This window comes from Rhinoraja longicauda, chromosome 3, assembly GCF_053455715.1.
Source record: "Rhinoraja longicauda isolate Sanriku21f chromosome 3, sRhiLon1.1, whole genome shotgun sequence".
Taxonomy (NCBI): domain Eukaryota; kingdom Metazoa; phylum Chordata; class Chondrichthyes; order Rajiformes; family Arhynchobatidae; genus Rhinoraja; species Rhinoraja longicauda.
This window is the reverse complement of record NC_135955.1, coordinates 68,272,648-68,299,240: the sequence shown is the minus strand read 5'-3', so window position 1 is coordinate 68,299,240 and position 26,593 is coordinate 68,272,648. Positions and strand designations below refer to the sequence as shown.

At 40.9% G+C, this 26,593-nt stretch overlaps 1 protein-coding gene across 1 annotated transcript in view; it reads left to right on the top strand.

Annotated features, from left to right (window-relative positions):
- Nucleotides 1-26,593, top strand: part of LOC144592434 (aminopeptidase Q-like) — a 99,112-nt gene that overhangs the window by 48,584 nt on the left and 23,935 nt on the right. Inside the window, exons 6-14 of the mRNA XM_078397024.1 lie at nucleotides 648-761; nucleotides 3,398-3,514; nucleotides 11,324-11,389; nucleotides 11,535-11,600; nucleotides 15,065-15,225; nucleotides 15,965-16,041; nucleotides 18,866-19,002; nucleotides 23,753-23,808; nucleotides 25,062-25,209. Of these exons, the coding sequence (XP_078253150.1) occupies nucleotides 648-761; nucleotides 3,398-3,514; nucleotides 11,324-11,389; nucleotides 11,535-11,600; nucleotides 15,065-15,225; nucleotides 15,965-16,041; nucleotides 18,866-19,002; nucleotides 23,753-23,808; nucleotides 25,062-25,209 (942 nt within the window). The remainder of the gene's footprint in view (nucleotides 1-647; nucleotides 762-3,397; nucleotides 3,515-11,323; nucleotides 11,390-11,534; nucleotides 11,601-15,064; nucleotides 15,226-15,964; nucleotides 16,042-18,865; nucleotides 19,003-23,752; nucleotides 23,809-25,061; nucleotides 25,210-26,593) is intronic.

Sequence of the window (26,593 nt, the reverse complement as noted above, 5' to 3'; positions counted from 1 at the left end):
TTGTGGGGTATCTCCACCAGACTCTGCCCCACAATGTGCAGCAGCAGAAGGACCCTAGACTGTGGTCCTTCACGAATAAGCCTTACATGCTTTGTAGGTGCTGAACAACAAGGAGTCAAGGTGGGTGTATTGACAAACAGTGGAGGGGTTTGGTAAATAAAATCATGAGAAGCATCGATCAGGTGAAAAGACACAGTCTCTTCTAAAGCTCGAGGGTGTAGGCAAGGTGAATGGCGAAAGATTTAAAAGAGACCTGAGGGGCAACGTTTTCACTCAGAGGGTAGAGGGAGCAAACTGCTAGAGCGGGTTGTAAAGGCTTGGCCTCAGCAGATGGCGCAATGGCACAGCTGGCAGCATTGCTGCCTCACAGTGCCAGGGACCTGAGTTTGATCCTGACATTGGATGCTGTATGTGTGGTGTTTACATGGTCACCCTATGACTGCGTAAGTTTCCTCTGGTTGCTCTAATTTCCCACATCCCAAAGGCATGTAAGTTAATTGGTCTTTGTAAAGAGATATTGCCTAAAATATGTATTGACGAAAAAGTAGGATAACACTGAACTAGCGTGAATAAGAGATCAATGGTGAAGGATCCATTTCCAACACATTAAAGTATTTCATTTTAAATAAATTTTCCTTTCTTTGAAGTGGTTCGGAAACCTGGTTACTATGTACTGGTGGAATGATCTGTGGCTCAATGAAGGACTTGCATCATACTTTGAATTCATAGGTGCTACTGTTGTGATCCCATCATTAAGAAGCGTAAGCAAATCCATTTCTTCTAATAATGTAATCAAAGTTTGGCTATTGGTCTCTGGGACAATCTGCTTACAAGGGTTGTGTCATTAATACTTTGTGCATAAACCTGATGAGTTAATGAGGTATCATGATCGCGTCAATATCTTAATCTGAAGGAGATTTTCTGGCAGGGAGAATAAACATGCATTTATATAACAATTTTCACCTCCTCAGCATGTCATGAAGCCTCCACAGTCACTGATCGAGTTTAGATAGCTGGTTTGTAGCATGTGATTGCTAAATCATTATCGCAATTGTAATTGAAAAATAAATGTTGAAGGTAAAATAGGCAAAATTGTGATCATAATTTGAAAAGAAATGAAAAATTGCTTTAATATCATAAACATGTCGGCCAATGTTCCCAAAGCAGTAACAATTGTGCTAGATCTTGGTTTTGAAAGATAAATTTGAATTTTATTTTGAATTATAAATATTGGCCTGGCACCTGAGAGAACTTGTTGCTCATCTTCCATTCGATGGTAGGAGTTTTTGACGCATGCATGAGGGGTCAAATAGGCCCAGTGATTTAAATTGTCAGGGTCGGCCCTGCCAGAGGCAATTTTTATGCAAGTAAATGAGCTATCACTGATGTTTAAGTGGGGGTGCCAAGGGGCGTGTAAAAGTTAGACACAAAATGCTGGAGTAAGTCAGTGGAACAGGCAGCATCTCTGGATAGAAGGAATGGGTGATGTTTTGGGTTGAGACCCTACTTCAGATCCTTCTCTCCAGAGATGCTGCCTGTCCCGCTGAGTTACTCCAGCATTTTGTGTCTGTCTTCAGTATAAATCAGCATCTGCAGCTCCTTCCTACCCACGGTGTGTAAACGTTATTGTTGGAAGGGCATAGGATGCATGAATCCACACAAGGCAGGAGGAATTAAGGGGTGAATTCATGAAGTGGCTTGAAATGGAAAAAAAGAATTTTAAGAAGAACACACAGAGGCAGCAACTGACCGATGGAATGAACAGGAAATACTGGACATACTCATCAGTTCATGCAGCATCTGTGGAGAGAAGCATAGTTCAGAAGCATTGATCAAGTCCAGTGAAAGCTTATCAACCTAAAACAGTTGGTCATTTTCTTCCTTCAAAGGTGTTGCTGCCTAACTTGCATTTGCAGTATTTTCAGTTTTATTTTAGATTTCCAGCATTTGCAGTGTTGTCCGGCTGTCCAGTGGAGATTTGATACATAGTAAGGTCGGTTGTAAGTGCAAGGTCTGAAAAGTTGAAAGGAGAAGCCCAACTTCGTCAAGTAATTTGTAGATTTTTTTTACAATTTAGTTCTATGTGCTGCACCAATGTGCTGCCGAATCCCGGGCTACAATTTTCTGCTCATTAACATTAATCAATGGAAAGTTCAAACCTTGGCTATGAATGTTCTGGTAGCAGATTGCAAATGTTTCAAGTTGTTGGAATGGAGGGAGATGGCTTTAGTAATGGAACGAATGTAGGAAGGGAATACAAGGTTCCAGATTCCCTGCTGCAACTCACTTCGGATGGCAGACAAGGACATTGATGAAATTATGAGGAAAAACTGTAGAAACTTTTATTTCATCCAAATCTTGAAATCAGCAAGGCAGCTTGAGAGAAAGCCGATGGGTTTTGGATTATTGGAGCGTGCGGCAAGTGAAAAACAGCAGACTGATTTCAGATTTTGTTGTCTTTGAGGGAAAATTCTATGTGAAGAAGAAACAGCCAAGGGTTTGCTCTCCGAGAGTCCACCCAAGGCAATTAAACAGGACGAGGAGCAGAACATGGTCCCAGAGTGTGCCAAACATTCATAGCCAAGGTTTGAACTTTCCATTGATTAATGTTAATGAGCAGAAAATTGTAGCCCGGGATTCGGCAGCACAGTGGTGCAGCACCTGGAGCTGATGCCTTACAGCGCTGGAGACACAGGTTCGATTCTGACCTTGGAGGTCTGTGTGGAGTTGGCACATTCTCCCTGTGATCACATGGGTTTTCTCCTGGTGCTCCAGTTTCAACCCCACCCCAAAGACTGCGGGCTTTTTAAGCTAATTGGCCTCTGTAAAATGGTCGGCATGGACTCAGTGGGCCAAAGGCCCTTTTTCCTTGCTATATCTCAAAACTAAATACTCAATTTTGTGCTTTGCAATTCTAGCTTGTGCCAGGCATGGATATGTAAGAATAATTATGTGCCTTGTTTATGATAAATCATAGAAGAATTAAATGAGGATAAGAGTGGTGGAATTGGAAGCAAACTCACTGTGACAGAAACTCTTTTAATACAAAGGAAATTAATGGTCTAAAATGGGATTTGTGGTTATTGGGGAAGATGATTTAATGGTCCTTCCTCGCAAGTGTGTTACAATTGGCTTGTTTTTCTACACTTGGAGAAGCCATGCCTATTCCAAAACTGTGATATTAGAAGAGATAATTTGATAAGAAATATTTCAAGAGAAAAGGAAAGTACAGCATTGTGAGAATAGTTTTAAATGTGCCCACATTCATTTGCCATATGCCAAATAACACACTTAAAAATTGGAATTGGGAAAAGACTGGAATATATAGATAAAGGAACGGAGTGATCTATTTGTTTATGTTACTCAAAATACACCAATTCCTGTACATCTATTGCAGGTTACAATACCTTTCACTGATGAATTCCTGTACTTGGACACTGTGGCTAAGAAGGAAGAGAATATAGGAACACGAGAGGAAATCGATCAAATGTTCAATAGCGTAACTTACAACAAGGTAAATTTCAGTTCAAATTGATAAATTCCAACTGGATTTCAGCTTGTTTATGAGTTTATGTTTGGGACAAAGACCTATCATTTATTTATTTCCCTCTGTACTGCACAATTTGAGATTTGTAATAGAAAAAATCACATGTGGTTAAAGTGCACATTGTCAGATTTTAATAAAGGCAATGTTTATACATTTTGGTTTCACCATGTAGAAATTACAGCAGTGTTCATACATGGTCCCCCCATTTCAGGGTACCATAACGTTTGGAGCACATCAATGTCATATAAATGAAAGTAGTCATGTTTAGTATTTTATTGCATTTCCATTGCATGCAATGACTGCTTGAAATCTGTGATTCATAAAAATCACCACTTGCTGGGTGTCTTCTCTGGTGATGCTCTGCCAGGCCTGTATTGCAGCCATCTTTAGCTTATGCTTGTTTTTGGGGCTAGTCCCTTCAGTTTTCTCTTCAGCATATAAAAAGCATGCACAATTGGGTTCAGAATGGGGTGATTGACTTGCCACTCAAGAATTGACCATTTTTTAGCTTTGAAAAACTCCTTTGATGCTTTAACAGTACGTTTGGGATCATTGGCTTGCTGTAGATTGAACCGCCGGCCAATGAGTTTTGAGGCATTTGAACTTGAGCAGAAAGGATGTGTCTATACACTTTAGAATTCATTATGCTACTACCATCAGCAGTTGTATCATCAATTAAGATAAGTGAGCCAATACCTTCAGCAGCCACACATGCCCAAGCCATAACACCCCCACCACCGTGTTTCACAGATGAGGTGTATGCTTTGGATCTTGGGCAGTTCCTCCTCCTCCATACTTTGCTCTTGCCATCACTCTGATATAAGTTAATCTTTGTCTCATCTGTCCACAAGACCTTTTTCCCGAACTGTGGTTGCTCTTTTAAGTACTTCTTGGCAAACTGTAATCTGGCCATCCTATTTTTGTGGCTAACCAGTGGTTTGCATCTTGCAGTGTAGCCTCTGTATTTCTGTTCATGAAATCTTCTGTGGACAGTGGTCATTGACAAATCCACACCTGACTCCTGAAGAGTGTTTCTTATCTGTCGGACAGGTGTTTTGGATTTTTTCTTTATTATAGAGAATTCTGTCATCAGCTGTGGAAGTCTTCCTTGGCCTGCCAGTCTCTTTGCGATTAGTAAGCTCACCAGAGCTCTCTTTCTTCTTCATGATGTTCCAAACAGTTGATTTTGGTAAGCCTAAGGTTTAGCTGATCTCTCTAACAATTTTATTCTTGTTTCTCAGTCTCATTGGCACAACTTTGGTCCTCATGTTGATAAACAGCAATAAAATTTCCAAAGGTGATGGAAAAACCGGAGGAAAAACTAGATTCTGAGAGCTCTCTTATACCTGCATTAAGGAGTCAATTAAACACACCTGAGCAATTACAAACGCCTGTGAAGCCATGTGTCCCAAACATTATACATAGTCCCCCCTGAAATTGGGCGACTATGTATAAACACTGCTGTAATTTCTACATGGTGAAACCAAAATGTATAAAAATGGCCTTTAATAAAATCTGACAATGTGCACAATAACCACATGTGATTGTTTTTCTATTACAAATCTCAAATTGTGGAGTACAGAGGGAAATAAATGATGGGTCTTTGTTCCAAACATTACGGAGGGCACTGTAGGTACAGTTCAATTTTTATAATCCAATGAGAATGAACTTTTAGAGGAGATTTCCTGGGTTGCTATTTGTTGAGTAAAGGATCAAAACCAATTAGTTTGTGAGAAATAGTTTGCGCAAATACGTGATGAGAAATATACAGAACACCTTTCAGTATTAGGAGTGGTTTTCAGAATAATGGTCCAGAAATAACATAGTCAATCAATAATCATAATGCATTATGCAACTTTCATTCATGCTGTCGTGTGCAATTTGTACAAGGCCTAGGTAATAGAGGACACTTGTCGTATCAATCTATTTGTACTGATGAACTGATATATCAAAGACTGCAAGAAGCTGCAGAGATCTGTGCACATAGCCCAGTCCTTCTTGCAAAGGAGCTCCTCCTGCCACTCCCCATTGACTCCATCTACACTTCACAATGTTTTGGAAATGTAGCCAACATAAGCAAGTGCCACTCATACCCAAGTCATCCTCTCTTCTCCCCTCTCCAGTGGGCAGAAGGTACAAAAGCTTGAAAGCATGTACCACCAGATTCAAGAGTAGCTTGTTCCTCACTTTTATCATACTCTTGCATGGACCTCTCTTAAAGTTAAGGACGCATTTCCAATCTTCTAATATACTTGGTTGTGGCCCTTACACTTTAAAAAATCTATATTTTCTCTGTGGCTGTAATTGTAACTATACTGTAACTGTAGTTGTGGTTGTAACACTATATGAAAAGGTGGACAAGCGAGGGCATTGAAAACCTACAGTCCTGACTGCACTGATTGGAATGTGTTCAGGGAAGCAACCACAAGCTTCGATGAGTATACAGACACTGTGACATCATATGTCAGCTTTTGTGAGGACAGTTGCATTCCCACTAGGACCCGGATCGGGTTCAACAATGACAAGCCCTGGTTTACAGCAGAACTCAGACAGCTCCACCAGTCTAAAGATGAGGCCTACAGGAGCGGGGATGCAGACCTCTACAGGCAGGCCAAGTACAAGCTGTGAAGAGGAATCAGAGCTGCCAAGGAAAAGTACTCTGAGAAGTTGAGGAGCAAGTTCTCAGCTAACGATTCATCATCAGTGTGGAAGGGCTTGCAAGAAATCACCAACAACAAAAAGAAAACCCCCTGCTCCTTGGACAATCATCAGCTGACCAACGACCTGAGTGAATTCTACTGCAGGTTCGATAAACAGAAACATAATCCCGGAACCCCCTCCCCCTCCCCAATAGGAGCATAGGAGCACCACAAGGCTGCGTACTCTCCCCTCTCCTTCACTCTCTCTACACCAACGACTGCACCTCCACAGATTCCTCTGTCAAGCTTCTCAAGTTTGCGGATGACTCAACCCTGATTGGACTGATAGACAATAAACAATAGACAATAGACAATAGGTGCAGGAGTAGGCCATTCAGCCCTTCGAGCCAGCACCGCCATTCAATGCGATCATGGCTGATCCAGGATAGTCAATAGTCAATAGTCGTTTATTTGTCACATACACATAAATGCGCAGTGAAATGAAACATTACCCGCAGTTCAACAATAAGACCAATAAGAATAATCAATAAAAATGCAATAACACACACAATCATAAACTAACACCAAACAAAAAGAAACATCCATCACAGTGAGTCTCCTCCAGTCGCCTCCTCACTGTGATGGGAGGCCAAAATGTATTTTCTCTTCCCTGCCTTCTTCTCCCGCGGTCAGGCTGTTGGAGTTGCCACGTCGGGGCGGTCGGGGCTCCCAACATTGAAGCCCCCACCGGGCGGAGAAAACCCCGCGGCCTATTCCAGGCCACGCCGGACGATGAAAGGTCCGCGGCGGGCCGACCCAAGCCTCACGATTCGGGGTGGGCGAAGACCCTGTCGCTGCCACTGCCGGAGCTCCCGATGTCGGCCCCCATCCAGGGGCCTGCGGGCTTCCGATGTCCAGGCAGCCCGTGCCGAAGCCTCCGGAGACGAGTCGCAGCCGCTCCCGCAGCATCCGCAGGCAGCCAGCGCCGCAGGTGGTGAGTCCGGGCCGCGGGCTCTGCCAACCAGAGCCCCAGGTGGTCCCAGGTGCATGGCCGGTGGTAGGCCGCAGTGGGAACGGAGACATGACACAGAAACAAAGGTCGCGTTTCCGTTCGGGAGAGAGAATTTTACAGTTCCCGTTCACTCCCACCCCCCCCCCCCCCCCCCCACATAACATACAAACACTATACCATATTAAAACTCCAATTCATACAAAAACAACAAAAGACACAAAAGACAGACGGACTGCAGGCAAGCCGCAGCTGCGAAGGCAGCGCTGGCTCCTCCCAATGGGAGGAGGATGGGGTGGAATCTACCTACAGACAGGAAGTGACATAGGTGGTGTCTTGGTGCCTTCGCAACAACCTGGAGCTCAATGCTTTTAGACAATAGACAAAAGATGCAGGAGTAGGCCATTCGGCCCTTCGAGCCAGCACCACCATTCAATGTGATCATGGCTAATCATTCTCAATCAGTACCCCGATCCTGCCTTCTCCCCATAACCCCTGACTCCGCTATCCTTAAGAGCTCTATCTAGCTCTCTCTTGAATGCATTCAGAGAATTGGCCTCCACTGCCTTCTGAGGCAGTGAATTCCACAGATTTACAACTCTGACTGAAAAAGTTTTTCCTCATCTCTGTTCTAAATGGCCTACCCCTTATTATAGACAATAGACAATAGACAATAGGTGCAGGAGTAGGCCATTCAGCCCTTCGAGTCAGCACCGCCATTCAATGCGATCATGGCTGATCACTCTCAATCAGTACCCCGTTCCTGCCTTCTCCCCATACCCCCTCACTCCGCTATCCTTAAGAGCTCTATCCAGCTCTCTCTTAAAAGCATCCAACGAACTGGCCTCCACTGCCTTCTGAGGCAGAGAATTCCACACCTTCACCACTCTCTGACTGAAAACGTTCTTCCTCATCTCCGTACTAAATGGCCTACCCCTTATTCTTAAACTGTGGCCCCTTGTTCTGGACTACCCCAACATTGGGAACATGTTTCCTGCCTCTAATGTGTCCAATCCCCTAATTATCTTATATGTTTCAATAAGATCCCCCCTCATCCTTCTAAATTCCAGTATACAAGCCTAATTGCTCCAGCCTTTCAACATACACAGTTTTATTCTTAAACTGTGGCCCCTGGTTCTGGACTCCCCCAACATTGGGAACATGTTTCCTGCCTCTAACGTGTCCAACCCCTTAATAATCTTATATGTTTAGATAAGATCCCCTCTGTTCCTTCTAAATTCCAGTGTATGCAAGCCTAGCCGCTCCAGTCTTTCAACATACGACAGACCCACCATTCCGGGAATTAACCCAGTAAACCTATGCTGCCCGCCCTCAATGGCAAGAATATCCTTCCTCAAATTTGGAGACCAAAACTGCACACAGTACTCCAGGTGCGGTCTCACTAGGGCCCTATACAACTGCAGAAGGACCTCTTTGCTCCTATACTCAACTCCTCTTGTTATGAAGGCCTACATTCCATTGGCTTTCTTCACTGCCTGCTGTACCTACATGCTTCCTTTCAGTGACTGATGCACTAGGACACCAAGATCTCTTGTACGTCCCCTTTTCCTAACTTGACATCATTCAGATAATAATCTGCCTTCCTATTCTTACCACCAAAGTGGATAACCTCACACTTATCCACATTAAACTGCATCTGCCATGCATCCACCCACCCACACAACCTGTCCAAGTCACCCTGCAACCTCATAGCATCTTCCTCACAGCTCACATTACCACCCAGCTTTGTATCATCTGCAAATTTGCTAATGTTCCTTTTAATCCCTTCATCGAAGTCATTAATGTATATTGTAAATAGCTGCGGTCCCAGCACCGAGCCTTGCGGTACCGCACTAATCACTGCCTGCCATTCTGAAAGGGATTTATCCCCACTCTTTGCTTTCTGTCTCTCAACCAATTTTCTATCCATGTCAGTACCCTACCTTTTTAAGACAGTGGAATTGATAGTAGACTTTGGGAGAGCTTCCCCTAACCGCACTCACCATCATCAGTCTGAAGAAGTGTCTCGACCCGAAACGTCACCCATTCCTTCGCTCCTGAGACGCTGCCTGACCTGCTGTGTTACTCCAGCATTTTGTGAATAAATACCTTCGATTTGTACCAGCATCTGCAGTTATTTTCTTACATCAACAACACCACAGTCACATTTGTGGAGTCATTTAAGTTCCTTGGAACCATCATCTCCAGGGACCTTAAACGGGAGGCCACAGTCAAAAAGGCCCAACAGAGGATGTACGTCCTGCGGCTGCTGAGAACACACAATCTGCTACAGGCAATGATGGTCCAGTTTTATACCTGCCATCATCGAGTCTGCCATCATACTGCCATCATATACTGCCATCATAGAGTTAAACTGGACCATCATCGTGGAGTCGACTCCACAAATGTGACTGTAGCAGATTGTGTACATCACCTTCTCACCTTCTCCATCTTGGTCTGGTTTGGCTCAGCCACCAAGCCCGACATCTGGAGGCTGAAGCGCATCGTTCAATCAGCCGAGAAGGTTGTTGGCTGCAACTTCCCCCCTCCGCGACGAACTGTACGCTGCAAGGGCCACGAAGTGAGTGAGTAAGATCATCCCTGACCCCTCTCACCCTGGCCACAAACTCTTTGAAGCACTTCCCTCTGAAAGGCGATTCCGGACTGTCAAAGCCACCACAGCCAGACATAAAAACAGCTTTTGTTCCACGTGCAATAGTTCTACTCAACTACCAAAAGTCTGAAGCCTCCTTTTGCTCTGGTATTTTATTACATTCTTCACATGTTTAAACTATAATGTTTTATTCTTAATGTTTTGTTTTATTCTTAATTGTTTACTGTATGTCGTGTTGTTACTTGCGAGCAAAGCACCAAGGCACATGGTATGTATACATACTTGGCTAATAAAATTTATTCAATTCAATTCAATTCTATATTCTGCATTCTGTTGTCCTCAAGTATGTTTTGATTGTACTCATGTTTAGTTTCATTTAAAAACAAGGAATTGCAGATCCTGGTTTTCTGAAGAAGGATGCTGACCTGTAACATCACCTCTCCATGTTCTCCAGAAATGCTGCCTAAACCGTCAAGTTACTCCAGCACTTTGTGACCTATTGATATAATTTACCTGGATATACACAAAGCGAAGATTTTCACTGTATTTCGGGACACATGAAAATAATAAACCAACATCAATATCTTGCAGAAAGGTGCACAGAGAAAAATAACACACAAACAACAGTGAGATAAAATATTTCACGTTTTTATGCACAAATGAACTTAAGTTTTGTCTTTACCTTGTGTTCAGTTTAGCCAAATTTGCTAAAGTGATAACTAATTGGAGAATGAACTGCAAGTGGATAAGTGTGAGGTAACACATTCAGGCATCACACCGAGCTGATGGCTCTATATGGCACTGCTGGCTAGCCAATGGTATTAACCTGATGCAATGAATTACTGTAATTTTTAAACGAAAGACTGTTGCCCTCAAAATGAACAGAGATTGCCACAAATGCAATCATATGAAACCCTTCCAATAATAATATGAACAGAAATTCATGCCATCTTTCATGCCATCTTTCGGGAAACGGTGCACCTCGAGATATTCTCTATTCTGGTAATTAATATTTATGCTAGATTTACAATGAATAAGCCTTTCGTGATCTGATAAGGACATTAAATCATGAGCTGCAGGGACCATCATCGACTAGAGTGTGGTCCTGATCTCCCATCGACCACATTGGAGGCCTTGAACTATCTTTAATCAAATTTTATTGGACTTCAATGTTATATCTTGCACTAAATGTGGTACCTTTATCCTTTATCTCAGAACTGTGGATGGCCTTGAATGTACTCATTTTCTTTGACTGGATAGCATGCAAATGAAAGTTTTTCACTGGACCATACCACGGTACACGTGACAGTAATCAACTAAACTAAACTAAAGATATGTAGACTGATACATGGATAGGAGAGCTTTAGAAGGATAAGGGCCAATTGCAGGGAAATGGGACAACTTAGATGAAGCATGTGAGGTGGGCATGAATGAGTTGAATGAAGGGTCAGTTTCCATGCTTTATGGCTTTATGACTGTTATCAATATAAACATTTTTATCTTTCCCGACATAGGGTGCTGTTCTTATTGCCATAGCTTCCCATGTTATGACAAAGGAGCTACTTGCCAAAGGACTCCGGGTGAGTTTATGAAGGTTTTTCCCTGGTCTGTATCAGTAATCTCTCTATTAATTGAGTTTACATTTTATATTGTGATTTAAACATTTGTTCACAGTAATGCTGTTTATTTATTTGAATAGCAGTTCCGTTTTCCTTTTTCTTACAGTCATACCTCAAGATGTTTTCTTATTCAAATACTGTGACCGATGATATGTGGGATCATTTGCAGATGGTGAGTTTTGCACACATTTCAATAGATGTAATGTAATAAGAAACAGTTTTGAATATTTAGCATCCTTTCAATACTTAGCTACTTTTGATTTTTTTTCTCTGCTCCATAGTTTCTGAGTTATAACAGATATTGATTGCTGTATGTTGTAAAAGTAAACCAGTTTATTGAAATCAGACTTTAAAAAATACACCTGAATGAATGTTTGAATAGGTTTGAAGTCAGAATCATATATTCCAGGTTGCTCACCTTTTCAAGATGATGGCAGGCATATAAGTATCATCCTTTTCTCCTAACCAAGGGATGAGGCAGGTGATCTGCTTTATTTTAGTTTAGTTTAGCGATACAGCGCGAAAACAGGTCTTTCGGCCCACTAAGTCCATGCCGACCAGCGATCACCCTGTACACTAGAAATATCCTCCACACTAGGGACAATTTTACAATTTTACCAAAGCCAATTAACCTACAAACCTGTACGTCTTTGGGATGTGGGAGGAAACTGGAGCACCCGCAGAAAACCCACGCAGTCATTGATAGAACGTACAAACTATGTACAGACAGCACCTGTAATCAGGATCAAACCCGTGTCTCTGGCGCTGCAAGGTAGCAACTCTACCACTGCGCCACCGCGTCACCCTATCTGCTGCAGAGCTTCCAGTAGTCATATAGTCATTCTGGAGACCTGGGATGTACAATCTTATTTTTCTTCCTTGTGAAGAATCACGTGGAACCAAAAGAAAATTCAATCACTGTTGTAAAGAAATCTGAGGATTATACTTGACCAAGTTAAGTATAGTTTATACTTAAGATATCAGTTTACTGCCATATGCACTGAGGTACAGGTACACTGATAATCTTGCTTACAACAGCATCATAGGTTCATAGATTCAGGTAGATGCGGAAACAAATTATGCAGAGCAATGAAAAAGAAAAGACTGTGTAAAAAGAAAAGATATGAATGCAAAATACTCAATGAGAAAACAAGTCCATGGTAGTGCAAGAGATGATCTGTAGTGGTCCGTTACTGAGGTACATAGAACAAATCCCGTGGATAAATTGATAGGAGACAGAAGAAACTGCAAATGCTGGTTTTCAAAAGAAGGCCTGAAATGAGGGACTTGAGAGAATCCATTGGAAGGAATTTTGTTTAGCTAAAGTGTGCCTGTAGATCTGGTTTTCAATGCCATACTGCTCAGGATAATCAATTTGTCCTTAAGTTATGACACAAATTGTTGGAGTAACTCAATGGGTCAGGCAGCATCCCTGGAAAACATGGATAGGTGACGTTTTGGGTCGGGACCCTTCATCAGATTAGAAGGGTCCTGACCCGAAATGTCACCTATCCATGTTCTCCGGGGATGCTCTGACCTGCTGAGTTACTCCAGCAATTTGTGTCTTTGCTTGATAAACCAGCATCTGTAGTTCCTTGTTTCTACGCTCTGTCTTTCAGTTAAGTTATTGGAAAATTTGCAATAGCATAAGTGTTTTGCAGGTCATATTTGTGCCAGTGAAATTTACAGATGGGATGACCGGAAACATGTTATGCACCATTGGTCTCCACCATGAATGCCAAAGTGCTAGTTTGCAATCCATAGATGTTTGAAGCCTGGTGCTACTGATGATGATGCTGTACAATGTAGTCAGAGTGCAACAAGAGAGATGGAAACCTGGAGGACTGAGTTGTAGGAAATGGAAATCATTCCGACAGATGAGGTCAGTGGCAGAGCCTTCACGGAAGTCAACAGAGAAAGGGGAGGCCATGGGGAGGCCACAATGACTCAGCTGGTAGATCTGCTTTCTCACAGCGTCCGAGATTCGGGTTCAATCCTGACCTTGGGTGCTGTCTGTGTGGAGTTTCTCTCTTGATAGCATGGGTTTCCTCCGGGTCCTCCGGTTTCCTCCCACATCGACAAAGACGTGCGGGTTTGTAGGTTAATTGGCCTCTGTATATATGTAGGGAGTGGATGAGATAGTGGGATAAAATAGAGCTGGTGTGAACAGGTGATCAATGATTGGCGTGGATTCGGTGGCCCAAAGGACCTGTTTCTATGCTGTATCTTTAAAGTAAACTAGCCGTTCAGAACTGCACAGAGAGAAGTGACATGAAACAGAGCGTAAGCGAAGGCGAGGTGATGGGTGCCATTAAGAAAAATTGAAGTTAGATATTGAATTTTTAATTCGTGTTTTGTTCGTATATGTGAACTGTACATAGGTTCAGTGTTCAAAACCGTGGAGAACCTGTAAAAACAATTTAATTTAACCTATTACAATTAAATACATTTTAAATTCTTAAAGGAAAGTTAAAATCATACTGAAACATTTACTAATATTTAATAATTTTAAAATATTAAACTGAGATGAAAAAAAAATTAACAACATTACATGTCTCATAATCATTAGACAAAATCCCCAATGGAAGCAGTGGAGGATGTGATGCTGTGGCAGATCTAATCTGGTATTGAATCTTAGTTGCGATTACGCCAGGCCAATGATAGGGAACCCCAACAAGACAGGACTCCATGGCTAGACTCAGTGGAGCCGCCTGAGTTTGTCAGTAAGTCCCAGATGTCCATGTTTCACAACATACAGGACTCACATGCATTTAAAAGCCAGATTAAAAGTTCAGAGGAAGGATCTTTGACTGATATGTTAGTTCTGTTTCTCTTCTCACAGATGCAGCCTAACCTGCTAACTGTTTCCAGCGTTTTCTGTTTTTTATCTTAAGTGGCTGAACTCTGGTGGATCTGATCAGAATAAATGGCAAAAGCCAAAAGAGATTTTGCCCAGTTTTCCAATTGCAGAAAATAATGTGTTATCTTAAATAAAGTAAAAATGAGAGATCAACAAAGATGAATGTTGAGATATTTAATTTGCACTCATCTGGATCAAAAGCAGATTCCACTCTTTTTACTATTTCATTTCAAAGACGTGAAGATCTTATTCTTTAAATGAAAACCTTATGGAACATTTGGATGTATTTAAAATCCCAATGAAGAGCAGGTTACTTTAATCTTTAATCTTTATTACAGACAGGTTTCTTTCTTCAGTGTCTTTTTTCCTTCAAATCCATTATTCGGACATAAACATTTCTTTTTTTTAAAATTGGTTTTGAATTCATTCCTATTCAGTGTTATGGTTTGCTAATTATTTGCATATGACCTAGCAATTATTTTATTTTTTGTTTGCATTTTGTGTTCTGCCAATTAAATATAAATGCATTATTAATGTCCAGGCCAGTGATTAATATTTAGTTAGAATTTATTCTGCACTGAGCATTTCTTTGGTCAGTGACTCTTTACATAATATGGATGAAATGTGATAATAGCCATCTGAAAAGATTAAAATTCTAACATGATGATGAAGTTATTGAGTGTGAATCACGAGTTTATTATTGGATAAATAAGAGTCACCATATACTGCTAAAATAAAAATAATAAATTACTAATCTGTAACTTCTGCTTCACTAGGCTATTGATAGTCAAGATGCAATTAAACTACCAGCACCAGTAAAATCCATCATGGACACGTGGGCAAAGCAGGAAGGATTCCCCTTAGTAACAGTTAACACAACAAGTGGCATCATAACACAGGAGCATAACTTAAAGAAAATGGAAAACAAGACATCAAAGTACATATGAAACTCTACTTCCTAATGTATTGCCAGTTATTCTTTCTCAGTGATGTGTCAGTAAGTCAGGGTTCAAATGACCCTGAATCTCATTCATTAACAAGCACCAGGATAGTTGTTCTTGAAGCGTTTTGAAGTCTCTTATTTCACTGACATATATTAAAATAATGAGGGGTAGTAGCATTCCAATCTGAAATGTATTGAATAATGAATTGGCAAGGTTAACTCTGGTAAACTCCTTGCAAAATCCACACTATAATTGGTGCTGTGTATCAAGTACAGGCAGGCAAACTGTTGTTACACCAAGATTTAGCATATTTACCAATCCAAACGTAATTGTGAGCAACTTGTAGATTTCTAGGCAAACACAAAAGTCCCAAAGTGGTGTTCAGTTGCTTGTAACCTTTCTTAAGAATCTCCTTCAATATGAAAATGTAGCAAGAGAGCCCAGAGTTGCTGAAATGAACACCAGGCTTAACAGGTGTACTTTGCACAAATATCCTGAGCCAAGTGAGACTTGGCACCATTACTGCTACTGTACCATTGATATCAATGGTATCTGGCTGCAAGCATTGATATCTGGCTCCAGGCAACTACCTTGGTGTTGGTTAATTTAGATTGTAATTCAATCCCTTATGGAAAATCTGTTTCAGAAAGTATCCAGATGCCAGCGTTTGGTACGGGCATTTTTGCTATTGAATGTATATTCAGAACCATTATCCTGTTATTTCTTCCTCAGCAACTCATGGTTTATTCCAATTTTCTGGATGAAGAGTGGGTCTAAACAACCAATTATTTGGCTTGAGGAAAAATCTAGTAGGTATATTTATAATGTGATGAGTATTCCTTATACAATCTTGGGCTAAACTTTGTCTATGCTCTTTGGAGAAACAATTAGGAAATTATACCGATCCAGAGGGGTGGCTCAGTGGCAGTTTCGATCCTGACCTCAGGTGCTGTCTGTGTGAAGTTTGCATGTTCTCCCTGTGTGACCGTGTAGGTTTTCTCCAAATGCTCCAGCTTCCTCCCACATCCCAAAGACATATAGGTTTTTTAGTTTGTGTAAGAAGGTACTGCAGATGCTGGTTTAAACTGAAGTTAGACACAAAAAGCTGGATTAACTCAGGCAGCATCTCTGGAGAGAAGGAATGAATGACGTTTCGGGTCGAGACTCTTCCTCAGACTGGTTAGAGATAAGGTAAACAAGAGAAAAGGAGATGGTGATGTGGAGAGATAAAGAACAATGAATGAAAGATATGCAAAAAAAGTAATGATGACAAAGGAAACAGGCCATTGTTAGCTATTTGTAAGGTGAAAATGAGAAACTAGTGCGACTTGCATGGGGGAGGGATAGTGAGAGAGGGAATGCTGGGGCTACCTGAAGTGAGAGAAATCAATAATCATACCAAGCCCAAGCGAAATATGAGATGGTATGCCTCTCTTTCTATCCCTCCACCACCCAAGTCGCACTAGCTTCTCATTTTCACCCTGCAACAGCTCACAATGTTTCCTTTATCATCGTTACTTTTTTGCATATATTTCATTCATTGTTCTTTATCTCTCCACATGACCGTCTATATCTCTCATTTCCCTTATCCCTAACCAGTCTGAAGAATGGTCTCGACCCGAAATGTCACCCATTCCTTCTCTCCAGAGACGCTGCCTGTCCCGCTGAGTTACTCCAGCTTTTTGTGTCTCTTAGGTTTGTAGTTTAATTGGCTTCTATAAAATTGGCTTCTATAAATTGGCCACTAATTTGTCGGAAATGGGATAGCATAAAACTAGTGTAAACGGGTTTTCTAAGGTTAGTGTGGGCCGGAGGGCATTTCCATGCTGTATCTCTAAACTAAACAGAGGAAGGCAAAAGTATAACATGTTTTGAAACAACGTTATGGTAATTTCTAACCCCACACCACTCTCAATGAAATTTTAATCTCGGCTGAATTTACTGAAAATTCAAGCATGCATAGCATGTGGTTTTCCATTGAATGTTTGCCAATTCAAAGAAGGGTTCCCTTTCTGTGGAAGATAAACACTCAATGAATTAACTCTTTGCTCTGAAGATTTTTAGTTAAAATTGGTTATTTTTCCTGAATTAGTAGTAACATCTTCAAGAAAACCAGGCACTTTTCTGTAGTCCATAAAAATGTTGATGTTTAACTCAATCCTGACCATAACTTACAAGGGATAACCAAGCTTTTTTTAATCCTTGCTGATTTTGCTTTGACATCTGTGTAAAGTGTCAATATGATTGTTGCTGTTGCATGTCGTGATAATGTTTCCCTGTGTTACAAAACGTATCAAATGGCATTTATTTATGTTTATCTTAAGCAAAATGTAGGAGCTGAAAGTAATGATCCACAGGAGTGAGATTGGGAATAATTTTCACAAGCACGACTGAGAAATACACACAGAAGTATGCAAGGGAACACATGATGGCATATCCATAGGGAAATGTTTTTTATACTGGATTGACATGAAAGCATTCATGATAATGATGTAGTTCACTGATCTTTGGTATGGTACACACAGTAGGGGCACATTATTTCAGTAGTCACATGAACTCGACAACGCACTTGCTGATAAGTCGGGATCCTCAAAAGGAACTGCTCCTGAAGTAGAGTGCCAGGTTACCTCATGCAAGGAATGGCTGGAAGTGCATTGAAGTGGACATCCCAGTTCTCTGATGCTCAACCAGACATCCTAGGTGGATAAAAACGGAAAATGCTGGCAATACGCAGCAGTTTGTCATGCTGGAAAGAGTACAGAGAAGATTTACAAGGATGTTGCCAGGACTAGAGGGTCAGAGTTATAGGGAGGTTGAGTCGGCTGGGACTCCATTCCTTGGAGCAAAGGATGGTGAGGGGTGTTCTTATAGAAGAGTAGATTTAATAGGAATCTGAAGAGTAACTTTTTCGCAAAGAGGATGATAGGTGTATGGAACAAGCTGCCAGTGGAGGTAGTTAAGGCTGGGACTATCCCAATGTTTAGACAAGTACATGGATAGGACAGGTTGGAGGGATATGGACTAAATGCGGGCCAGCTGGGACATCTTGGCCACTGTAGGCAAGTTGGGCCAAAGTGCTGTTTCCATGCTCTATCACTCTATGGTTCTAGGTGGAGCTAGATCTGTGGGAAGAGAAACTGAGTTAACGTTTTAAGTTAGGGGCCCTTCATTAGACACTTGTTAAGCTGAGGAAGATGGGGAGGGGCGGCCTGTAGCAGCGGGTTGTAGGGTATGTTTGATAGGGTAAATGCAATGTGACCATGGGGATAAACTGTAAGCAAGATCACCTGGTCAATGAGTGAATGGGAGCAGTTTGAGAATAATTACAGAGGTAAAAAAGTGTTGGAGTTGTGAAATGCAGAGCAGGAAGGCATGCCCAGCAGGTCAAATATGCATTGCAAATCAATTGAAACAACTGCCTCCATGCATAGATGCAAAACCCCTCACATTGGCACATAAATCAGTCTCTTTAACATCCACCAATGAATGCACTATACAACTGAGTTTCTCGGGTATTGATTCCAAACTGAACATTGACACACCAGCTCAAATGCTCAATGCTAATTCTTTTCAAGTAAGTTATAGCGAACAGAAATTATTATGCTGACATTCATCCTTGGTGCTTGCGAACAGAAACATTTCCTGAGGTGAAATGCACTACCGATGAAGATTGGATCCTGCTAAATTTCAATATATCTGCCTTCTGCAGAGTTAACTATGATGATTCCAATTGGCATCGGCTCAGTCGACAATTAAACAAAGATCCATCTGTAAGTTATCTTTTTTTTTGTCCATCTTTAGAATATTGTACACAGGCACAGAATGCCACGTTATGAATGCCGCCTTTCTGTGAAATCTATGAGTAAAGATGAAAACAATGCACTTTTCTAAGGCACCTCTTGCAGGAGTTTTGATATCTGAGAGCACTTGTTGGGCTATGAGTATGAAGCTGTACACTGACAGTACAGGCCTGATGCCTCTTTGATGCTTCCACTGGAGTTCATTAGAATTGATGAAATCATGATGCAAATCATGTGCCACCTGACTGTCATATAAACCCGCGTAGGTTTTCTCCAGGTCCTCCGGTTTCCTAACCCACTCCAAAGATGTACAGGTTTGTAGGTTAATTGGCTTCTGGAAATTGTAAATCATCCCTCATGTGCAGGATAGAACTAGTGTACAGGGTGATCGTTGGTCAGTGTGGACTCGGTGGGCTGAATGGCCTGTTTCCACGCTGTATCTTTGCTGCTGCTGCAATGTAAAAAGAATATCAGAAGGGTACAGTAGAGGTTGGGTATCAGGACCATCGGCTGGACTATTAATCTTGGGAAATGAGTTCAATACTACCATGGCAACTGAGGAATTTAACCAAGTAATCAAATAAAATCTGGAATTTAAAACAAAATCTAGTTTCTGTAACTACTACCAAGAAGCCATCAGGTTGTTATAAAACCCACTTGTTACACAGACATCATTCAGAGGAGGGAATCTGTCATCCTTACTGGGGCTACATGTGACTGGGCGCCAATGTTATTGAGTCTTGCCTGCCTGTTAATTTAAGGGTAATTAGGGATAAGCAATAAATGTCAATGTCATCTGCAACATCCACATGTCCTGAATGAATAAATAAAAATAAAAATGCCACAGCTCTCAGATAACATCTGAGCCTGCATGTCCTCTTCAATGGAGTTCTGTCCTTATTGTTGTTCTTTGCTTGGTTGAACATATGGAACACATAACTAGAATGGCTAGAGACATTGTAATTATTGGTGATCCCATTGATTTGTATCCTGTGGCTGTTTGCCAAACCACCCTGATTAATCAGTAGAGAGAGACTCTCACTCGACATTAATGTGGATGGGTTGGTTAATAAGTCTGCAGAGGACACCAAAATTGGTGGAGTTGCAAACAGTGAAAGAAACTGTCAAAGGATACAGTGAGATTTAGATCAGTTACAGCTATGGCCGAAGAAATTGCGGATGGAGTTTAATTAGAGCAAGTGTGAAGAGCTGCACTTTGGGAGATCAACTGTAAGGAATATATAATGTTAACAACATTAGTGTACATTGGAATCCTGGGTTCCAAGTCCACAGCTCTCTGAAAGTGGTACCACAAGTACATTGAGTGGTAAAGAAGGCAGATGGTATGCTTACCTTCATTAGTCAAGGCATTGAATATAAGAGTCAGGAAGTCGTGGTACAGTTTTATAAAACTTTGATTGGGCTGCTTTTGGAATATTGTGTGTCGTGCTGGTCACACCATTATAGGAAGGATGTGGACGCTTGGAAGATGATACAGAAGAGATTAACCAGAATTATGCTTGGATTAGATGATATTATCTATAAGGAAAGGTTAGACACATTTGGATTGTTTTCTCTGGAACTTCAGAGGTTGAGGGGAGACGTGATAGAAGTATGTAAAATCATGAGTGACATTGATAAGATAGACAGTCAGAGCTTTTTTCCGCAAGGTGGAAATGTCAAAGACTAGTGGGGATAGCTTTAAATTCAGTGGAGGAAAGTTTAATGGAGATGTGTGGGCCAAATCTTTTTAATCAGATAGTGGTGGGTGCCTAGATTGATCAGTGAGGGATTGTGGTGGAAGCACATATGATGAGGCTTTTAGACAGGCATATGGATGTGCAGGGAATGGAGGGATATGGATCATGTGCAGGTAGAAGAGATTAACTTGGCATGGTGTTTGACACAGATATCGTGGGCTGAAAGGCCTGTGCTGTACTGTTCTATGCTCTATTATGTTCCATGTAACCTTCTGGGGAATGTAACAGCTCTCTGGTCTTCAATGATCTTTGACCATCAGGGATGTTCTAAAATATTCTTTCCGCTTACTCCTAAACAATTACATGTAATAATCATCAGGTGTTCCCCATGAATCCTTTTGGCTTTTGGCTTTTATCCTTACCAATCAGCACTTACAAAGGTCAGATTCACAGCGGTTGACTAATGCTCGTATTTTTTTTGCCTAGTCTGCCTTGCACAACAAATTGATTAGATTTTATTCTGTTGCAGCAATTTGCTTTGGAGTTTTGTACAAAATGTACCCCAAAATGGCATTTACTAAATTTTATACTAATTATAAAGGAAGAAAGTACTATTCAATGTGTACAGTGCGGAACAAATGGTTTTCCAGAGTTGAAATCTCAAGAGAGCTTTGGAGAACTTAATTTAAGTACTTTAACATTTGTTGCTTAGAAATAGGTGGTATTTGTCCAACAGCCACTGAGTATGAGATTCCTTCAAGAATGATTGTCCCAAATGTTTTGGCTTCTTTTTGACAAAACTGTGCCCCAATCTGTGGTGGAAATGGGTTTTAGGAACTAGGGGTGCTCTAAGGTCCTTGAGGCTGAGGTTGGGAAGGAAGTCTCTCTCTCTGTCTCTCTCTCTCACAAAATGTTCCATAATGGTATAAAATCTCCATTTTCTTCTGTCACCTCCTCTTTCTTTCTGCATGCCGTTTCTTCAGCACACCTTCTGCCACTAAGAAGCCATGTCCTCACATATTCTTCAGGGTTGAATTTTGACAGAGGAGGTCCCACCAACTTAATAAATAGGAGAGTTGAGAGATGATCAGTTTGAAGTCTTGCACGTTGTGGTGACATGCAGAAATTCATGCCACTGAACCTTCTTTCACATTCTGCTGTTGATACCGGAATTGTATTTACAGCCGTTACCAGCTGCTGAAAATCTGCAGAAACTATCTTCCCTTTAGATTCCTTGAATTCTCTGAAGGCTCTGACACAAAGTCGACCATTTAAGCCAAATTGTTCTGCCATTTCTTCTACATCATTATCCCCAAAGGTAAAAAGTGAATCTTCTGGAATATTGTTAATATCTAAATATTTTGACTTGTTAATTAACTTTTTACACTTATCATTGGAAGCTGATGTAGATTCAAGCAGCCTGGATTTCATATTATTGATCAAACTCCTCAAAATCTGTTGTCTATGTATAGTAGGTACTTTACCAGCTCTCAAATTTATTCCATTAAATATCATCTGGCTTGATGCTTTCTCCACTTGAGTATAACATTTTCCTGGCTTCTCTATTTGACATTCAAGAACCTTGATAGTTCGTTTAATTTCCTTGTGTGCTTTACTAAGTGTACAATTTCGGTTCTGCAGTTCAAGTGACAGTTCAGACAACTCTAGCAAACTGTCCATCAACAAGCCCAAATTATTTACGAAAGCTGATGACTCTAATACTTTTTTCAGCCCCTCGTACTTTGCTCTCTATGCACTAGATCTTAAAGCATCACAGCGTGCTTTTCCAAAATGCTCCCAAATAGCTTTATAAGACTGCCACATTGCCTTTACAGTTCGGTAAGACGAAGCAACCCATCTCATACTGAAAACACGACCAATTTTCAACAGTTGACAGTGAAGAACCTCAGCACATGCAGTTAACTCATCCTGATTCTTAGGAGACCTATGATATAAGGAATACAATTTATCACAAAATATCTGAAAATGATTCAAACATGCAACTTCATTTATAGCATCACCTACACTGAGTTCAAGCCTGTGACTGGCCAAACAGTTGCATTAGGGAAACCATCAAGAAATAGTTTTGCAACCCCTGCATTTCGTCCTAACATTACTGATGCACCATCAGTTACAAGTGATATCACATTTTCCTTTAGGTACTGTATTGAAAAACCACCTCTTTGTAAGCAACTTAGAAGCCCATCATATATAGATTTTGCATTTGCACCGTTTCATATGTTCTAAGTCAAAATAGAATGATATAGGTTGGGAAGATTCGCCAACTGCTGCTCTCAAGCAGACTACTAGAACAGTTTTCCCATTAATAGTAGTAGATTCATCAATCATAATAGACATTTTAGATTGTTTTGAAATTATATTTTCCACCACTGTCTTTCGCATCTGGTTCCCGATGTGGTGAGAAACATCTACACATGACTTACGAGAGTGTAGAACGTACCCTAAGTCAATGCCGTTTCTTTCTTGCAGTTCAATATCAGAAGATGTTCTAGACACCACCCTAACACCATCTCCAAACATAATAATACTTATGCAAACAAAAGCCTTCCATGGAATAGGACCTCATCAGTTGAAATTGAGCTAGCTTTAGAAAGCCAGAATACTAAAGCTTAGATTTGCACATGGCTGGCAGATGAGTGGTGGATGCATGTGGCTCACGCCTAGCTTCCAGATATGGTCTACTCACATCTGGTACCGTCATAGAACTATATATGGATGGAAATAGACCCCTTCGGCCCAACTTGTCCATGGCGCCCAACTTGCCACTGCTGGCTAATTCCACTTTGCCAGCATATGGCCCATCTCCCTTGAAACCCTTCTTACCTATTGGAGGATTTGTGCTGAGCCATTTATTATTGATTGATCTGAGCATGAAGACAGAATTGGAAAAACAGTCCAAGTGTAAAAGAAAATTTATATCTTGATGCTGACTACATATTTTGAATGTATTGATTGCTACTCTTTAATTTACTGAAATTCTGAGACCTTTTCTATCATAGGTAATTCCAGTTGTTAACCGAGCACAGTTGATCAGTGATGCATTTGATTTTGCACGGTGAGTTTTGCCTTGGAAGTATGGAATTGATTGGGCTTCACCATCTTTCAATTGCAATGCTTGAAAATTGTTTGTTGCCAGGAAAACCAGGTCACCTTTTTCTGCCTTAAACAAATTGCTAGTCACTCAGAATGAAGCATACTATCCTATAGCTCAAATCACTGCATGAAATGATTTGAAAGGCCATTTAGTTAATTGACAATTGGTCTACTTTGAGTACTCCTGAGGCTGCCACTATCAACCATGATAAATGCGTATTATGCAGTATGTTACACTGCTTTTTCTCAATTTAAACTGCCTAGCCATGAGCATTTCTGTGGTGGTCCTAAGACATGAACTACATGTATTATAGTTACTAGAGAGGCATTGAAGGCAGTATAGACTGATCTGTGGATCCCAAGGGAACAGTGAATCTCAACTCCATACTCATTATACTCTAGGAATATTCAAAGGTCATGCACTTACCTCCAGCTCTCCAAAAGGTGTTGAGGTCCTGAGACTAAGGTTTTCTGAGGAAGTACAAGCTTCTGTGGTTGCACTTCCACTGAAGGTTCTCCACATATATAGACTTTGGTTGACAGCAGATTGCACGATTAGGACCTCTTTTTAGAGCAGTCCAAGTTTTAGCCAATGAACTTTCTATTATCTGTTTGTTAACTCATTCTGTGAGAATGGCCTTTGATACTAGATACTTGAGAAAAGTACTAGATAAAATCTAGGGATTGTATTCTAACTACAAAGTAAAATCATGTCAAAATGCATCCTATCCATAAGTGCAGAATTTAGGAGTCTACAGTTGATGGCTTATCATAGGTGAAAAATAACCCAAGGTTAAGAGTTGCAGTGCATGTAGTTTGTTTTCAATCCTAGGTAAATATCTAAGATTTTGTAGATGCGAGAAACTGCAGATGTTGAAATCTTGAGTAAAACACAAAATGTTTGTTTAACTCACGGGATCAGGCAGCATTTCTGGAGGACATGGAAGGGTCCCAATCCGAACCATCACTTATCCATATCCTCCTGACCCACTGAGCTACTCCAACAATTTGTTTTATCTAAGATTCTGTATCTGGCTGGCTGGCGGATGCAGAGATTTGGGACCTAGTCTAGGAAGTGTTAAGGAAGGGTGAAGAGGAGGAAAGAAGCTCAAGCAAACTCCAAAAATTAAGATGAACAATTTACCAACCAAAATATTGCAGAAACAATTACAGGTTTTCAATGAAATTAATTGTTATCTATATGTTATCTGACAGGGTTGAACATGTTGACATTGAAATTGCATTGGGGATGATTGTGTATCTTGCAAAGGAACAGGATTCCCTAATATGGCACACCGCCATGGATCAATTAAAACACATTGAATTTATGTTAGCGACAACTTCATCATATGGGCTTTATAAGGTATCGTTTGTCCTGAATCCTATGTTTATCGTCTAATATTTAACAGTGTAATGAAAGACTGTTACTCAATGCACACTCAATAATTCAATCTGCTAATTTTATTCATGCTGATTTTAGCTCTCAAATTTCAATAGAAAAAGAAAATCAGGATCAATGCTTAAATAAATCAGCCAGGCTCATAACTTGTATTTTACACTGTTACCAACTTTGTACAATCTGTACTGTGTCTTAATTCAGTTATCAAAATTGATCATTTTTGACTAAAGAATATATGAAGAAAGGGAAATTAAAAAGCACTGGAAAGCAAGTATGGTTTAGGATTATTATTGTCACATGTACCAAGGCACAATGAAATGCTTAGTTTTGTACGCTATCCAAACAGATTAGATATACTATACATAAATATAATCAAGTCAAGCTCAAGTACTATAGATAGAGCAAAGGGGAATCGCCTCAATGGAGTAGAGGTAAATTGGACAGTGCCCTAGCTCATGGAAGGACCATTCAGATGTCCAATAACAGAGGGGAAAAGAAGCTGTTCCTGAGTCTGGTAGTGTGCGCTTTCATGCTTCTATACATTCTTCAACATTGGTGTCCCACAAGGATGTGTTCTGAGCCCCCTACTATAGTCTTTATACACTCATGACAGTGCAGCCAAATACCAATCCAACTCAATTTACAAGTTTGCAAACGATACCACTGTACTGGTCTGGATATCAAATAATGACCAGTCGAAGTACAGGAATAAGATTGAGAATCTGGTAATCTGGGGCCATAACAACCTCTCATTCAATGTTAGCAAGACAAAGGAAATTGTGATCGGCTTCAGGAAACAAAGCAGTACACACACCCTGGTATGCATAGATGGTGCCAAAGTAGAGATGGTCGAAAGCTTCAATTTCACCAGCAATTTGTCATGGACCAGCCACGTCAAAGCAGTGGCCAAGAATGTACACCTCGGTGACACCAAGGCGGAGTAGACTCGATGGGCTGCATAGCCTAATTCTGCTGTATGTCATATAATGTTATGGTCTTGATATCACTTCCCATTCTTCTATCCATGGCTCCCAGAAAAATGCTTGGCTTCCTTCCAAATTACCTCAAATCAGGATCTTTTTGAGTATCATCCTGGACCAACTAGTCATGAATTGAGCAAAGCCCCTGGCAGCCACTGGCACCATCTCGGGTTTCAATCTAAATCCTAACTGAAGTTCCTGATTTATGGCCCAATCATCCATCCTGGTCATAACTTTAGTTTTCTAATCCAGGTACTTTTTTCCCCAACAATTTTCGCCTTTGAGCCACTGTATTCCCAGCAGTGACTCAGACTGAGGGTGTCCCACTACAGCAGATTTCTGCCACTTTGCCAACAGTATTGAAATAA